This window comes from Hyla sarda, chromosome 6 (genome assembly GCF_029499605.1).
Source record: "Hyla sarda isolate aHylSar1 chromosome 6, aHylSar1.hap1, whole genome shotgun sequence".
NCBI lineage: Eukaryota > Metazoa > Chordata > Amphibia > Anura > Hylidae > Hyla > Hyla sarda.
The window spans coordinates 201,901,237-201,919,387 of record NC_079194.1 but is presented as its reverse complement, the minus strand read 5'-3'; the positions used below and the strand labels follow the sequence as shown (position 1 = coordinate 201,919,387).

Here is an 18,151-nt window from a genome sequence, read left to right as displayed (position 1 = left end):
GGCATGCTGAGAGTTGTAGTTTTGCAACAGCTGGAGGCACCCTGGTTGGGAAACACTGATATACACCATACATATGCACACATCATACATACACCTGCCGCTGCCCCCCCCATCATACATTACATACACACATCACACATACACTCACACCATACATATACAACCACCCTTCCTGCCGCCGCCTGCATTCTCGGTCTCCTCACCTGAGCCGCCATGAGTGGACATCAGAGCTGTAGTCACCGCCGGTGTGAGGTGAGATTTCCGTCCTCCCCCCTCCCCCCCCCCCCCCCCCCCCCCCTGCTCTGTGTTGTCCCCGTGCAAACTAGCAACCTCCCCGTGGTGGATTAGGTCCTGTCTAGACAGATCAGGGGGAGGGGGAGGGATAGAGCTGTGTGCGAGGGATAGAGCTGTGTGCGGGGGAGGGGAGGAGCTGTGTACGAGCTGTCTACATCCTCTCTCTCCCCCTGCTGTGTCTTCTGAGCTCCGTCCATCCTCCGGGAGGGGAGATAAGGGGACTCTGCGGCCAGCTGGAGGCCGCCGCCCCCTCCATACACTCTGAGCGCCGGTGTGAGGTGTAGACTTCCATCCGCTCCTACGCAGCACACCGGCATTAAAGAAAAATAAGGTGGAAGTCTGTCTGTCCCTGCTCGCCCGATACAGGGCTAAAACTATAAACATTTCACCTGCCCGAAGCCCAAAACTACTTGTCCCGGGCGTCGGGCTATAGGATTTCCAAATCCCTGCTCACATAATTCCAAGTGTTGGATGGAGTGGTGTAAAGCACTTGACTGTGGAACAGTGGAAATGTGTTCTATGGAGTGAGAAATCACACTTCTCTGATAGACTAGCCTGTGATTCGTGAATACCAGGAGGACTTTACCTGCCTGGCTGCATTGTGTAGGCTGGAAAGTTTGGTAGATGATAGATAATGCTATGGAGTTGTTATCAGTGACCCTTAGTTCCAGTGAAGGGAAAACTCCTCAGCATACCAAGACATTTTGGACGATTTTATGCTTCCAACTTTGTGGAAACAGTTTGGGTTCAGTCTTTTCCTGTTCCTGCATGACTAAGTTTGGTGTGGAAGAAGAACTTGACTGACCCTCACAGAGCCTTGACCTCAACCCACCTTTGGTGTGAACTAGAAAAGAGATTGTGAGCCAGGCCTTCTCATACATCAGTGTCTTAGGTTATACAATAGGATGTCCTAAACACTCCTGTAGGTGTACTTTGCGTTCCAATATACGGTAGAATCTCCCAATAGTGGACACTCACGGGGAATAAAAAAAGTGTCCGCTATTGAGAGATGTCCCCTATTGTGGAAAAAAGGCTCAAAAACCTTTCTAAATGTCTGAATACTGTACTTCAGAGTGTAATTACCTATAAAACATGATAAAAAGCAATAATACAGTAGAATCTCCCAGTGCCATTTAACCCCTTCCCTCTTTGACGATTTTTCATTTTTGCACTTTAGTTTTTTCCTACTCACCTTCTAAAAATCATAACACTTTAAATTTTCCACCTAAAAATCCATTGGGGAGATTTATCAAAACCTGTGCAGAGGAAGAGTGGTGCAGTTTCCCATAGCAACCAATCAGATTGCTTCTTTCATTTTCCACAGGCCTCTTTAGAGGCCTGTGGAAAATGAAAGAAGCAATCTGATTGGTTGCTATGGGCAACTGCACCACTCTTCCTCTGCACAGGTTTTGATAAATCTCCCCCCATATGAGGGCTTGTTCTTTGCACCAGCAATTTTACTTTGCAATACCATTAATAATGTGAATTCAGCTAGAAGAAACAGACAAGATCGCACATCTACATATTGCATTTTGATCTGATTGCTTCTCAGCATAAATTCAAAAACTAACAGGTTGTGTTATACATTTTGATCAAAAGGTAAAACAATTAATAATGTCACTACAAAATCTACGGCGAAACCAGAAAAAAATTATTTGTGGGGCAAATTTTTTTTAAAAGCCATTTTGTAATATTTTAGCGGCTTCCGTTTCTACGTAGTGCAGTTTTCATTAAAAATTGTGCCATATATATTAGGGATCGACCGATTATCGGTATGGCCGATATTATTGGCCGATAATCACGATTTTGGGCATCATCGGTATCGGCAATTACCTTGCCGATAATGCACCATCGCACCGCGTCGCACCCCCCACCGTAGTGCTGGGCGGTATACCGGTATGAACCGGATACCGTTTTTTTTTTTTTTTCTCCCACGGTATGGATTTTTGCCCATACCGCTATACCGGTCAGGCCCCTCCCCCACCCTCCGAGTCAATAAAAAAAATTTAACTTACCCGTAATGGGGGTGGTCCGGGCCATCCATCCTTCCTGTACTGTTCGGCGGTATTCCGGGTGGAGGGTGAACCGGTCCGGGCTGTCCTTCTCCGGGGGTCATCTTCTCCACTCCGGGCAGGCTCCGGCCTAGTACGCTGCATAGAGGCCGCTACGCCGTGACGTCAGGTGTGTCGCTGGCATCACTGCGCAGCGGCGTCTATGCTGCGTTACTAGGCCGGAGCCTGCCCGAAGTGGAGAAGATGACCCCCGGAGAAGGACAGCCCGGACCGGTTCACCCTCCACCCGGAATGCCGCCGGACACTACAGGAAGGATGGATGGCCCGGACCACCCTGACAGGTAAGGGGAGAGAAGCAGGTGGAGGCGGCGGCCTATGGCACCGCAAAAGCCACTGCAGTGCATTGATTTAAAGCACCCGCTTTAAATCAATGATCTGCAGCGGTGTCGCGGGGGGATAAATAGCTGATAACTTATACCGGAATATCGGTATTAGTTATCGGCTATCTGCCCTAACCTCCACCGATTATCGGTATCGGCCCTAAAAAAAACTATATCGGTCGATCCCTAATAAATATATATTCTGTAGGTCCATGTGGTTGCAAGAATACCCAATTTATATAGGTTTGATTTTCTTTTACTAATAAAAAAAATTATATAACTAACATAATTATATGCACCAAAATTTATACATTGAAAAATGTCCTTTCTGACCCCTATAACTTTTTTTCATATAAGGGGCAGTATGAGGGCTAATTTTTTGCGCCTTGATCTGAAGTTTTTATCGGTACCATTTTTGTTTTGATCGGACTTTTTGATTACTTTTTATTCATTTTTTTATGGTATAAAAAGTGACCAAAAATACACAATTTGGGACTTTTGAATTTCTTTTTACATGTACGCCATTGACTGTGCAGTTTAACTAACTATATTTTTTTTATAGTTCGGACATTTACACATTTCCTACAATAGCATGGCATTGATCAGTGTTATCGCCGCTCCACTGCTCAAGCCTGGATCTCAGGCACGGAGCAGTCATATTCAGCGATTGGACAGCGGGGAGGCTGGTAGGAATCCTAGCGTCCTGCAAGCTGTTCGGGATGCTGCGATTTCTTATGCCAAATTATCCCCCCTTACACATCATTTTCCCTTGGCATCGGGGGATAAAGGAGGAATTAAATAGCACAGGGGGATAAAGAGGAAATTATGTGGCACAGGGGGTAAAAAAAAAAGGGGGGGGGGGATTTGACACGGGGAATAAATCGGGGAGGGGGGGGGATAAGGGAAGGAGTGGGGTGAATGTTGTGGCCAGCGGATGTACAGAAGCAGGAGACCACTGTTTAGACAGAGTTCTTCTGCTACTGTGCTGGGGCTGCAGTGGGGGAATCTGGGCCCCTTACTGGGGTACTGGCTGTACCCCCTGATGGCGGCACTGTGTACAAGGTATGGGCTGACACATAAGCCTTGTTGTCCCCTATTGGGAGTGTTTTGTCCCCTATTGGCTGTGTCCGCGTCCACTATTTGGAATGTCCCCTATTCGGAGGGTGCAAATACATTAAGTCTTATTGGACTCTGCCAGGGAATTAAAAACTGTCCGCTATTGGGAGGTGTTCCCTATTGAGAGGTGTCCACTAAGTGAGATTTCACTGTATTTGACCATGCAGTGTATATCCCCTAGTCACAGGATAGGTCTTTAAAGGGGTAGTCCAGTGGTGAAAAACTTATCCCCTATCCTAAGGATAGGGGATAAGTTTCAGATCGCGGGGGGTCCGAGTGCTGGGGGGGGGCCGTCTGCAGCTGACACGCCCCCTCAATACAACTCTATGGCAGAGCCGGAGATTGCTAAAGGCAGCGCTCCGGCTCTGCAGTAGAGTAGTATTGAGGGGGCGTGTCAGCCGCCACTTTGTGCGGTGGTCAACACGCCCCTTTCGCACAGGCTGTCGGGGCCCCGTACAGGAGATCACGGGGGGCCCCAGCGGTCGGACCCCCCCGCGATCTGAAACTTATCCCCTATCCTTAGGATAGGGTATACGTTTTTCACCACTGGATATCTCCTTTAATGATAACTGAGGATCTAGTGCTGGAACCCCTATTAATTGTCTATTATCTGCCTGAGACCAAAACTGTCTGGTTTTCCTAATAACAACCAACCACAGCTCAGCTTTCATCTACCAGAGCTCGTTAAAGGGTAACTCCGGTACCTAACAACTTATTTGATATCCACAGGTTAGGGGATAAGTGTCTGATCCCAGTAGCCGGACCCCCCCCCCCCCCCCACAACTCTTGCCTGGTGCCCTGGCTCTCCCCACACTCTCCTGTGTGTCAACCACCACAGGGAGCAGGGGTCAACACGCTCCCTCCATGTATCTCTATGGGAGAGCCAGAGATACACGAGCACTGTATTTCACATGGGGCCGGGGCACTGGGCTGGAGATCGTGTAAGGTTCCAGTGGTCGGGCAGGCAGATTGATGGAGACTGTTAAATTGCCTATATGTGTATGGCAGGCTGTAAAATGTGTTTTTTATAATCCCATTCACATTATGGCTGTACAACTTATTATTGCCATGTCACCACAGCCTGCGCATAGTCATACAGCCAGAGGACAGCGATGCATGTGTCATGTCTTGCAGCTTTGTGATGAATGAATAATATCTGGCTGTTCACATTCATCAGTCAGTTTTCCTTTGATGCGCTTATTAGGGGATTTTTGACTTTTAAATATTATTCTGTATTTTATTTTACACATGTTAACCCAGCTGCTTCTAGTTATATCTGTTATATCCTCGCTCTAGGCCAGTGTTTCCCAAGCAGGGTGCCTCCAGCTGTTGCAAAACTACAACTCCCAGCATGCCCGGACAGCCTTTGGCTGTCCGGGCATGCTGTGAGTTGTAGTTTTGCAACAGCTGGAGGCACCCTGCTTGGGAATCACTGCTTTAGGCTTATTGGGGGACATTTATTATTGTGTTTTTGCCTTTCTTTCCTCTTTTTTTTATTCATTTTTTACTTCCAAAAAGGTGCAATTTCTTGCTGCGCCTTTTTAATATATTCCCTTTTTACACGCTGACTGTAAAATCCAGCGGCAGGCTTTTTCTGATGCAGTGGATGTTATTTATTATGTGCGCCTTTTTGCAAAAAGGTGCAAGAAAAGACGGATTTACCTTAAAAACCCTTCAACTTCATTCCACGTCAAGACAACCTTTTCCTTCTGGCTGGAGCCAGCGAAATCGGAGCTAAAATTCAAAAGGCACAATATTTCTAAGGCCGTGCGCCCCTATAGTAAATTTGGCGCAAGTTAGCAAAAAAAAAAGCCTCAGAACTTCTGCCAGGGAAAATGGCATCCTACAGCCAACCTATGTGCCCCATAGGCTCTCTTTTTGTATGATTTGTCCTAGAATTGTGAGGTACAGGCCTTCATTTATGGCCCACCGGAAGCGTTTACTCATGCTAAGCCAATGAGTCTTTTAACTTCTTGAACCACAACAATGAAATGGGAGCATTTGTCTTGTGCGATGAGCTAACTTTAGGAGCATTAAACCTGTGGGGACCTGGGAGGAGGGGTAGTAGAGCGAACCTTTCAGGACATGGTACACTTTTTCTCCACCTCAGCTGTCTTTAGCGCTCACATACATCCTTTCTGAGATCAGCTTCCTTATTCTTTTCCTGTATCGGGAGGCTCCCATCATCTTGTGGTTTTTAGCGTTTCCTACACACAAGCGGAAGAACTAACATCTCTTCCTGGGAGGGGGTGGGGAATACCCAGCTGGAGTGTCTTTTTTTTTTTTTTTTAGGCTGGGTGCACACAACGTTTTTGCAATACAGTTCCCGTTGATTACAAAAAAAAACGGATTCCCCAAAACCTGACTAAACTGTATCAAAACGTGTGTAGAAATTTTTATCTGTATACAGTTTGAAAAATGATGTCCGGTTGCATACGTTTTTTTAAGAAAAACATATAAGTTTTTTTTAACTTTTCACTCCATTATGAATAAAGTTTCACTTGTTTGATTTGAAATTCCAAGAAAAAAAACTGCAAAGTCAAACACCGTATGGTGAAAACCGGATGGAACCGTACGCACAAATGGTTCCCATTGACTCCCATGTTTAAAAAAAAAAAAAAAAAAAAACGTATGGTTTAATACGGTTTTTCACCCGGACCAAAACCGTGGTAGGCGACGGTTTTCTGTCCAGGAAAAAAAAAAAAAAGTATGGTTTGAAAAACGGAGACAACCGTATACATTATGGTGCATATAGTTTTGAATGGGAAGTCTATGGGTACGGTTTTCTGTACAGTTGAATACTTCTTCTTTTTTTTTTTTTTTATCGGTATTTGCAGTTATGCCATGTGTACGAGACATAATGTAGGTCCCAATCACTGGCCATTCACTCCAATGTGGTCCCTGGCTCAGTGGTTATGAAACGGGAGTCGGCCGGGATCATTTCGTGGCTATATGGGGAACTGTTGAGTTTCCATCATGAGTAGTTCCCTTTGACTGTCCGTAGCAAGTGGGAGAGGGATCTCGGCGATCTAACGGATGAGGAATGGTCTACTGTGTTAGCGCTTACTCCGTTTCTATTATTGTCTGAGTCTAATAGGTTGTCTCAGCTATTTCTCCTACACAGGGTGTATGAGACTCCGGTGTTAAGACTCCTACATAAGATTGGGGTTAGATCTGACTCTGTCTGTCCTTAGTGTGGTTGGTCAGAGACCCATCTGGTGCATATGCTGTGAGACTGCGCTCTCTTAGATGCTTAATGGTGCAATGTGCTACATCTTATTAGGATGGTTTATGGTGTGACGTCTCAGATCCTGAAAGTGTGTCTGCTAGGTCTCATCGGCTGTGGTAAGGAACCCTATATGGTGGAGATAGGTATTATTACGAGTTCTGTATCAGGCTCAGAAACTGATTGTGCAGTACTGGATTAGGCCTACCCCTCCGGCAGTGGCTGACCTGATTGATCGTGTTAAGTTCATAGCTCGGTTGGAGAAAGGGATTAACATTAAAGGAGTAGTCCAGTCCTGAAAACTGTATCCCCTATCCTATGGATAGGTATCCTAAGGTCGGCCCCTGGTGATCTCCTGTACGGGGCCCCGACAGCCCACCCCCTCAATACAACTCTTCGGCAATCTCCGGCCCTGCCATAGCGCTGTATTGAGGGAGGTGTTTGTCGGCAGCCATTCCATGCGGTGGTCAACACACCCGCGGGCTGCCGGGGCCCCCGTATAGGAGATCGCGGGGTGGCCCCAGTGGTTGGACTCCCCCGTGAACTGAAACCTAAGGATAGGGGATACGTTTTTCAGGACTGGACTACTCTTTTAAGCGTAAAGTTGAACATTAGTTTGATGCCATTTGGGGTCCTTGATGCAAAAGTTTGACCCTCCTGGGGTTGTGTCTTAGGTTCTTGTTTCTTTCTTCCCCTCTGGATTGTGAGTTGGTTGGCGTGTAGTGTGACGTGCCTGTGTATGTGTGTCCTACTTTGTCTCTGTAGTGGAAGTGTCCCTGCAGAATGGCTGGTTTGTTTGTATGTGTCCTCATGATTGGTCCTGTTTGATTGTGAGGAGGCTCTGTCTTACACACTCAATATTTTGTACCAATTTGTTATTTACCTGCTTTGTTATTCTGGTTGCTGCCATAACATATGGGGGGTTGAGACAGACTGTTTGTGGGGGGGGGGGGGGGGATTGTTTGTTTGTTTGTATGTTTACAAATGTTTCAAAAAATTCAATAAAAACTATGATAAAAAAAAAACCTTAACCCTTTCAGTACTTATCAGCTGCTCTATGCTCCAGAGGAAGTTCTTTTCTTTTTGAATGTCCTTTCTGTATGTCCACAGTGCTCTCTGCTGACACCTCTGTCTGTCTCAGGAACTGTTAAGAGTAAGAGCAAATCCCCATAGAAAACCTCTCCTGCTCTGGACAGTTCCTAAAATGGACAGAGGTGTCAGCAGAGAGCACTGTGGACATACAGAAAGGACATTCAAAAAGAAAAGAACTTCCTCTGGAGCATAGAGCAGCTGATAAGTACTGAAAGGGTTAAGGTTGTTTTTTTATCAGCTGCTCTATGCTCCAGAGGAAGTTCTTTTCTTTTTGAATGTCCTTTCTGTATGTCCACAGTGCTCTCTGCTGACACCTCTGTCCATTTTAGGAACTGTCCAGAGCAGGAGAGGTTTTCTATGGGGATTTGCTCTTACTCTTAACAGTTCCTGAGACAGACAGAGGTGTCAGCAGAGAGCAATGTGTAACATAGTTCATAAGGTCGAAAAAAGACCAGAGTCCATCAAGTTCAACCTATAACTCTTAATGAGTCCCTACTGAGTTGATATAGATCTAGAATCCGTAACCTGTGTTATTACTCTCCAAAAATATATCCAGACCCCTTTTAAATTATTTTACAGAGTTCACCATGACCACCTCCTCAGGCAGAGAATTCCACAGTCTCACTGCTCTTACAGTAAAGAACCCCCGTCTGTACTGGTGTAGAAACCTTCTTTCCTCTAGATGTAGAGGATGCCCCTTTGTTATAGATACAGTCCTGGGTATAAATAGATCATGGGAGAGATCTCTGTACTGTCCCCTTATTTATTTATACATAGTTATTAGGTCTCCCCTAAGCCTTCTTTTTTCTAAACTAAATAACCCTAATTCTGATAATCTTTCTGGGTAGGGATCGACCGATATCGATTTTTTTTTTTTAGGGCCGATACCGATAATCTGTGACCTTTCAGGCCCATAGCCGATAACCTATACCGGAATATCTGTATAAGTTATCGGCTATTTCCACTCCCCACCCCAGAAGCCGCTGCAGATCAATGATTTAAAGCAGGCGCTTTAAATCAATGAACTGTAGCGGCTTTTGCGGGGCCAGAAACTGCCGCCGCCCGCTTCTCTCCCCCTGCCTGTCCTGGGGTCCTCCCTAGTCCAACCACCACCGCCGCTGCCCCTCCCATCCCCGGTTTTATAATATACTGTTCCCAGGATCCGCGCTACTTCTGGCTCCGGCGGCGTCCTGAGCTGTCACTGTGCGCACTGACAGTGACGTCGCGTTGAGGACGTCATTGCTCTGCACAGCGTGCAGGACGTCGCAGGAGCCAGAAGTAGCGCGGACCCCCCAGGAACAGGTAATTATAAAACCGGGGATGGGGGAGGCAATGCGTTGGGGGAGGCGGTGGTCTCGAGGGGGGCGGGGCATTATTGGCAAGGTAATCGTCGATCCCTATTTCTCTGGTTGCCTATCTTTGAACCCTCTCCAGCTGCACTATATCTTTCTTGTACACTGGTGCCCAGTACTGTACACAGTATTCTATGTGTGGTCTGACTAGTGATTTGTACAGCGGTAGAATTATTTCCTTGTCGTGGGCATCTATGCCCCTATTGATGCACTCCGTGATTTTATTTGCCTTTGCAGCAGCTGCCCAACACTGGTCACTACAGCTAAATTTACTGTTAACAAAGACTCCGAAGTCCACATCAGTCATCCCAAGTGTTCTCCCATTTAATACATAATCCCAGCCTGGATTTTTCCTCCCCATGTGCATTACCTTACATTTATCAGTGTTGAACCTCATCTGCCACTTCTCAGCCCAAACCTCCAACCTATCCAGATCCATTTCTAACAGTGCACTGTCCTCTATTGTGTTTACCGTTTTACAGAGTTTAGTATCATCTGCAAAGATTGCTACTTTACAAGTAGCAATCCCCTCTACAAGGTCATTAATGAATATATTACATAGACTAGGACCAAAGACTGACCCCAGTGGTACCCCACTAGTAACAGTCACCCAATCAGAATAAGTACCATTAATAACCACCCTCTGTTTCCTATCACTGAGCCAGTTACTTACCCACTTGCACACATCCTCCCCCAGCCTCATTTGATGCACCAGTCTTTTATGTGGCACCGTATCAAATGCTTTGGAAAAATCCAGATATTACGACATCCAGTGATTGCCCCTGATCCAGTCTGGAGCTCACCTCCTCATAAAAGCTGATCAGGTTAGTTTGACAGGACCGATCCCTCATAAAGCCATGCTGATATGGAGTCATACATTTATTTTTATCAAGGTACTCCAAAATTGCATCCCTTAGAAAACCCTCAAACAATTTACATACAACGGAGGTTAAACTAACAGGTCTATAATTTCCGGGTCACCTTTTGACCCCTTATTAAATATTGGCACCACATTTGCCATGCGCCAGTCCCTGGGGAACAGTCCCTGTTACTATAGAGTCCCTGAATATTAAAAATAGGGGTCTGTCTATTACATTACTTAATTCCTTTAGAACACAGGGGTGAATGCCATCTGGACCTGGTGATTTGTCTATTTAGATTTTTTTTGTAGGCTGCACTGTACTTCTTCCTGGGTTAGACAGGTAACCTGTTCTTTGGAGTTTACTTTATTTCCTTGCAATTCAATTTCCTCGGTGAATACAGTGAAGAAGAATTTGTTTAATATATTTGCTTTTTCTTGATCCCCGTTTATAATTTCTTCCTCATCATTCTTTAAAGGGCCAACACTTTTTGCTATTTATATAGTTAAAAACATTTTGGGGTTTGTTTTACTCTCTTTGGCAATGAGTCTTTCTGTCTCTACTTTTGTGGCTTTTATCAGTTTTTTTTACATATTTAACTTTTTTTCTCTATTGCTTTTTTAATGTTTCTTCACTGTTGTCCTGTTTTAGTAGTTTAAATGCTTTATTTTTGTAATTTATTGCCCCCTTAACATTTTTTGTTCATCCATATTGGTTTTCTTTTATTTCTGACCCTTTTATTCCCATAAGGTATATACATCTGACAGTGATAATTTAAGATATTTTTTAAAAGTCTCCCATTTAGTTTTAGTTTTCTTGTTTTTGAGGACATTATCCAGTTTTCTATTGTTAAGGGCTTCTCTGAGTTGATCAAACTTTGCCTTCCTTAAGTTCATTGTTTTTGTGGCCCCTCGAGAGATTCCCTTATTGAAGAACAAGTTATAATGTGTTATATTATAATCACTGGTCAGACAGAAAAGAAATTAAAAAAAGAAAAAAACTTCCTCTGTAGTATACAGCAGCTCAACTGGAACCGGACACCATCAATATGGCCACAATGGCGGTCTGTGGCAGTTATATAGTCGGCTGCACTATTCCATAAAGCAAGAAAAATGTAAGTGAGAAAACGTGACGTATTGCTGAACCAAGGCCCATAAATATACCCATGGGCCCTTTTGGTTTGTCAGTGGCCTATGGGTATATTTAAAGTACAGACCTGAAGCTTCCTTGGTTCATACAGTAAATGTAGGCTGCAACTGTAATGTAAAAGAAGCCCTGCAAGCTACCTCATTGCTTCTACTCTATAAAATGCCCTTCTGTTCTTGGCTGATGCTCATCTGTCCCTTGCTTGACTTTAGTTCTCATACATTATGAATGAACGTCCATCTGTGTTTCCCATGTCTTCCCCCTTAGGCTACAGTCACTGTGTTGGTGATTGCTGCCGCCATGCTGTGTATTTCTATTATAGATGTATTAGCACTTCATAAACACTAACTGGCTACCATATTGCCCATGGGAAGCCTGTGTCCATTCCTGTCAATACGCAGCCCGTGGCTAAAGGCATATCTAGTCTTGACTCTTTGAAATACAATTTTTGGTACTTATCCAGGTCATAGTTATTTTATAGGGATAAGCTATTTCATGTTTTTCTATTTTCTATCTATGTTTCACATCGGTGAACATGTTTGTTAACAAACTACTGCTGCTGTTTAGTTATTAATCTGCTGAGCAGGCATCGTATCCATCAACAAACCACTGACTCAGAACCCATTCATTTTTGTCATCTCTGAGATGATTGATTTTCAGGCTAGTATAATGGGAGGTGTAACTCTAACCAGTCACTTGGAGAAATAATAAATTACATTTCTGAGGGGCATTGGTAATACAGAGACAGATGTATTATTATGGTCTTAAATCTAAACAGCTTAACCCCCTCCTGCATCATCATGTACATCGGGTACAGGGCACTTTTCCAGCATTCTGCATGTGAGGGTGATGACAAGCTGTGCTCATTCATTGACCTGCTGTAGGGCCAAAGTGATTGACCGCTCCAGCACTTACAACCTGGACCAAAGAATGCTTGTTTAACCCCTTTTAAGCAGTTCGATCATTGCTGATCGTAATGCAGACAAATGGATAGGCTCTTCTTGTCCTGTAGCTGTCAGCCCCAGCAGTGCAAACAGAGGGGCTGACCGGATAATCAAGATAACCCTGGGCCCTTATAAAGGTCACAGTGTCTGTGGAGGGCATGAAATGTCTGTGAATTTTACATGTACTGTCATATATACATTCTAGGCCTAATGTACTATTAGAATTCTGTGTAAATTCTGGAGAAAAAAGTATGAAGAAATGCATTTCTCTCCTATTTTTAACCATTGTGCGCTAACATTTCCCTGTTTTTTTCCATTCAAGCTGTCTCTTTTTAACTCATTTTCCAAAAAGTGGGTATGGTTTAAAATTTTAGTTTTTTCTTTTGACTTATGAAACTGTTTACCCATTTTTTCGGGCTGTAATTGTTCACTTTTAAAGGAGTACTTAGGAGATAAGTTAAAGATCAGGGGGGAAGGATAGGGGATAAGTTGTAGATCATGGGGGGGGTCCAGCCACTGGGACCCCCCACGATCTCCTGTACAGGGCTGCGGCAGTCCACAGGAAGCACTGTGCTGTCCCCAGCAGGAAACTGCGGCAGACACGGACTGCTGTGGATCTGTAACGATCATGGGGGGTCCCAGCGGTTGGACCCCCCACGATCTATAACTTATCCCCTATCCAATGCCACGTCACCACCTCATCAGGAGCATGCCCAGGCGTTGTAGTGAGGTCATACGGGCGCGTGGAGGCCACACACACTACTGAGCCTCATTTTGACCGGTTTTAAGGACATTACAAAGTTGGATCGGCCTGTAGTGTGGTTTTCCACTTAGATTTTGAGTGTGACTCCATATCCAGACCTCCATGGGTTGATAAATTTGATTTCCATTGATAATTTTTGTGTGATTTTGTTGTCAGCACATTTAACTATGTAAAGACGAAAGTACCGGTATTTCATACGATTAGTTCATTCATTCAGATCTAGGATGTGTTATCTTAGTGTCCCCTTTATTTATTTTTAAGCAGTGTATTTTCTCACAGTTCACATTGGTTGCCATTATTTTACCAGGCGTAGGTCACGGTTTTTTGATCCAGCTAGTGCAGAGTTAAGTCCCAGTACTTTGTAAGGAGACGGTATATGTGTGAAAAAGGGTTGCGTGGGGAAGATAAACTTGTAAGGAATGATAAATAAATGGCATTATTAGTCAGACCTGTACAGCAGTTACCTGGTTAATTGATGAAATCTCTTTCCTCGGCCCTTGTCCAACTCCAGCTCATATTTCCCTGTAGTTCTGCACCCGCTGAATTCCTTACTAATCCTGCAGTCTTTGGCACTGGGCCCATATTAAATGGTTGTGTTTTCTGAGAGTTCCAGGTCTATCTATGTGTCCAGAATTGTGTGTCTGACAAGCTCTTAAAGCACCCTGAAGATGCCAGAGACTGATTCCATTGAAGCGGATAGCAGCATTGGCTTAAATTGACAAATGTTGACCATACAATAAGATACATTTTATCTTCCTTATGCTGTTTTATATAACTAGTCGCATAAGGCACTTTCAGCAGCGATCTTCTGATTGCTCATATAATACCCTACCATTGTAGCATTATACTGACAGGCCATGTATACAGCTATGTCACAGGCACATATATGGCAGGGCTGGGGGCTTTCATACTGCCTCCAGCTGCCATAGAAGCCCATCAGCACCTGGCGATTGTGTCACAAGGGCAAATGGGATCACAGAGCCCCACAGAGTTAAACTTCTTGGATCAGAAGTTTCTCGGGTCTTCTCCGGCAGCTAGTGAGAGAGCCCAGCCGTCATACTATAGCCATGTTCCTGGGATCCTGACATAGGAGGTCCATGCAGCCGGGGGCACCATAGCCCGCAGCGGGTCGGTGCCCCTCTCCCCCTCTGCCCTGGCCAGTCACAAATTTCTGCATCTTTCTCAGTTGCCATGGTGACCTGGTGCCTGGGATTTGTTGAGCCCTGGCCTAATAAACCTGGGGTGTAGTATAGGGTCTAATGTCTGGATCCCATACAGCTAATATTAATCAGGATCCCCCTTTCTGTTTCAGGTTCATTTAAAGGCCCCCATGATTCTGAACGGTGTGTGTGTCATGTGGAGAGGATGGATAGACCTCCAACGGTTGGACGGAATGGGCTGCTTAGAATTCGATGAAGACAGAGCGCAGGTCGGTATAGACCCCTCAATTTATATATGCTGCATTGCATAGTTCTAACCCATGGAAAGTTGGCATACTTAATGTTATTCTTCTTTGCTCTCAGCATGAGGACGCCTTGGCACAACAGGCCTTTGAGGAAGCTCGGAGAAGAACTCGTGAGTTTGAAGACAGAGATCGCTCTCACCGGGAGGAAATGGAGGTGAGAGTTTTACGACCACGCTGCCCTTAAATGGTCAGTACCCCTTAGAAATGATAACTTATTGTGTGCATGAACAGTGGGTGCCAGATTCAAGGGGCGGGCCATATACTTTCTGCTAGAATGCATTGTAGGACAGGCCCCATTAGGACCTGGCAGTGTAAACCAGTAGCTGTCTGAGCTGTCTCACATTGTGCATGCATGTAATGAATGGAAGGACACCCCTGTAACTTTTTTGCTGCCAGGACAGTTTTCTAACTTCCGACAAACACCAATAATCTTCTCTCACCTAAATGCAATTTTGAAAGTGTAATGTTTATTCGGCAGGGCTTATATCTGTGTTGGAAGCTCTGTTGTGTGCATTTTCCTAATATTGATCAAAAATGCCAGATGAAATGCTGAAAACTTGACAAACCCTATTAAAGTCAGTGTGGTATGTGGAGAGCTATTTGTGTCCTTCATAATGAATTTGCCCCAAAAGTATAATGCACATGTGGCCCCAGCCTAAGAGATGCACAACACTTCCTGCATGTGTTTTAATGGCTCATTCACACCTCCACATTTTGTATCTGTATTAGTTTTGTTTTTGTTCATTGAAAAATGGTGACATAGTTTTATTGACATTGCTGCTTTTTGATGTGTTATTTTAATGCATATGTTTTTTTCAAAATGCAGCGTACTGCAGAGTCTGTATTGGTATTTTTTTTTCTTTGTACATAAAAGTCAGTGGGTTGAATTTAAAAAAAAAAAACAAAAAAAAAAATCATTTTAAATTTTTTGCATAGTTTACATGTCCACCGAAAACAGGGGGAAAAATTTTAATTCTTTAACAAAAACAATGCTAATTAAAAATATACAACAAATACAGAACAAACAACTATACAATACAGAACTAAAACTAGAACAAAAAAATCCATCTATCCAAATCTGTATTTGATTTGTATTTTACGCAGGAGTGAGAATGAGGCCTACAGGCAAGGCTACACAAGCAGGTGGTTACATGTGGTCAGTATACGGCAGCCAGTGGTCGCATGCAAATTATACAGCAATTGGCTGCCGAATGTGGCTCAGCAGAGCTAATGGTAGGTTCACATCACTATTTGTGCCTCAGAGGCATGAATACGTTGAGAAAATGACATGCCGACGTGTACGTGCTCGCACGGGCTCCATTCAGCTAGTGACTATGTTCAGGTCATTTTCCTAATATATATAAATTTCTTCTCCGTCTATAAATTGCTGCAAGCAGTGTTTCTCATTCCAAGCCAAAACTTGTATATGCTCACAAAATGACCTGAACATAGTCACTAGCTGACTACGCTCGGGTCATTGAAATGAATGAAACCCATGACTGTTGAACACAGACACTTCAGCATCTTAGCTTATAATTTTCTCGACGTATCCACAAATTGTTATGTGAATAAGGCCTTAGACACACACAACTCCAAAAACTCATTAGATGTCACTTCTCTTTACATATGCAGATTTTTAAATATTTACCAGCAAAAGTCTCGGCAATCTGGTTATTGGATACTGATACTGTGCAGATGATGACAATAAATCTGGCCATGCACATCAGATTGTCGGCCGAACCCACCGATTTGTCAAATGCTTATGCAGGTCTCCTGACTCTTGTTGTAAAATATAAAGCACAGCACACCCCTCCGCTGGCAACTCAGTCATTGCACAAGTCGTACATACCTGACTAAAAGGCGGAGTGGCCAAGAAACGCGTTGTACGTGTGAAATGAAAGTTTCTTTTACGCTGTTAACCACTTGGTCCTCTGATCGACCTTGGTATGTGCCCAGATATCATTAGGAGGTTGTTTAGAGAAGATTTTGTACTCTTGTTGTAAAATCACAAGATTCAAACCAGTCCTTTAATGAAGATATTGTACCGTCAACTAGAAGTGTGAAACTATTTTATCAAGAGGGTTGGTATCAGAAGGAGATGGCTCTGGACCAATCATGCCAGCTGTGTATGGTATACCAGCTGGTATGGCCAGTCAAGCAAGCTGTGAGCTTTCTTCCTGATCAGATTTGCTGCCTCATGCTGCTCCCCAACTTCAAGCGAGTACTGTACCTATTACAAATAAGATTCTGGGCTGATCAAAGCTCTGAAGATCCTATGACAAGCCATATAGACTGATATTGCCCTGTGTAATCGTCCCAGTCACCGGCAGAGTAAGCAGATGCTTTGTTAATGTAGTCTTAAGAGGGAATCTGTCAGCTCTGTAAAAGGTACAGGGCTGACAGACAATAGCAGTTACAGCAGTGGTCTTAAACTGTAGCCCTCCAGATGTTGCAAAACTTCAACTCCCAGCATGCCCGGACAGCCATTGGCTGTCCGGGCATACTGGGAGTTGAAGTTTTGCAAAATCTGGAGGGCCACAGTTTGAGACCACTGAGTTACAGGGTAGTTAGCTAAAACTAACTATGCTTTTGTGTACAGCAATGAGCCTTGATAAACTTTTAACATGGCACCTTAAGGGTGTGTTCACACTGAGTAATTCCTCTTGAATGCTCTGCTTTAGAAATAATTAACATCTGCTTGGGGGTGGGTAAGTAACTGGCTCAGTGATAGGAAACATAGGGTGGTTATTAATGGTACTTATCCTGATTAGGTGACTGTTACTAGTGGGGTACCACAGGGGTCCGTCTTGGGTCCTGTTCTATTTAAAGGGTAGCTCCCACCATCACTTTTTTTCTTTTTTCTTCTGTCCCTGCCTATTACCCATCTATCCCTAACCCCCTCCCTGCCTTTCATTTTTTTTTTTACATATTAAAAATGCCTATTGTCTGCCTGGCAGTGTGCTCACTACCAGGCAGACTTCCCCAGCAGGCACCACTACACTGATGCCTGCTGGGGCCGACACTTCCGCCCGTAGTTCACCTATACAGGGCGCCTCCAGCTGTTTCCCCACTGCAACTCCCAGCTTGCCCTGACATCTAATGGCTGTCAGGGCATGCTGGGAGTTGTAGTGGGGAAACAACTGGAGGCACCCTGTATAGGTGAACACCGGATCTGTGATGGCCGCACATACCGCTCGCCGCCGCGCAGCCCGCAACCCCCGGCCCCGTTGCGCCGCTCAACCCACTCCCCGGCAGAAGAACAGTCACAGCACAAAAGAGTTCAAAAAGGGGTCTGGATGCATTTTTGGAGAATAATAACATTGCTGGTTATGGATTCTAAATCTATAGGGACAGAACGTTGATCTAGGGATTTATTCTGACTGATATTTGGAGTCGGGAAGGAATTTTTACCTCCTAGTATGAGTGTTTTTTGCCTTCCTCTGGATCAACTCAGTAGGGATTCATTAGGGTTATAGGTTGAACTTGAGGGACTCTGGTCTT

General features: G+C 44.4%; 1 protein-coding gene across 1 annotated transcript in view; it reads left to right on the top strand.

Moving 5' to 3' along the window:
* Positions 1 to 18,151, top strand: part of CBFB (core-binding factor subunit beta) — a 35,212-nt gene that overhangs the window by 5,819 nt on the left and 11,242 nt on the right. Inside the window, exons 3-4 of the mRNA XM_056528155.1 lie at positions 14,498 to 14,614; positions 14,709 to 14,804. Coding sequence (XP_056384130.1) covers positions 14,498 to 14,614; positions 14,709 to 14,804 — 213 coding nt within the window. The remainder of the gene's footprint in view (positions 1 to 14,497; positions 14,615 to 14,708; positions 14,805 to 18,151) is intronic.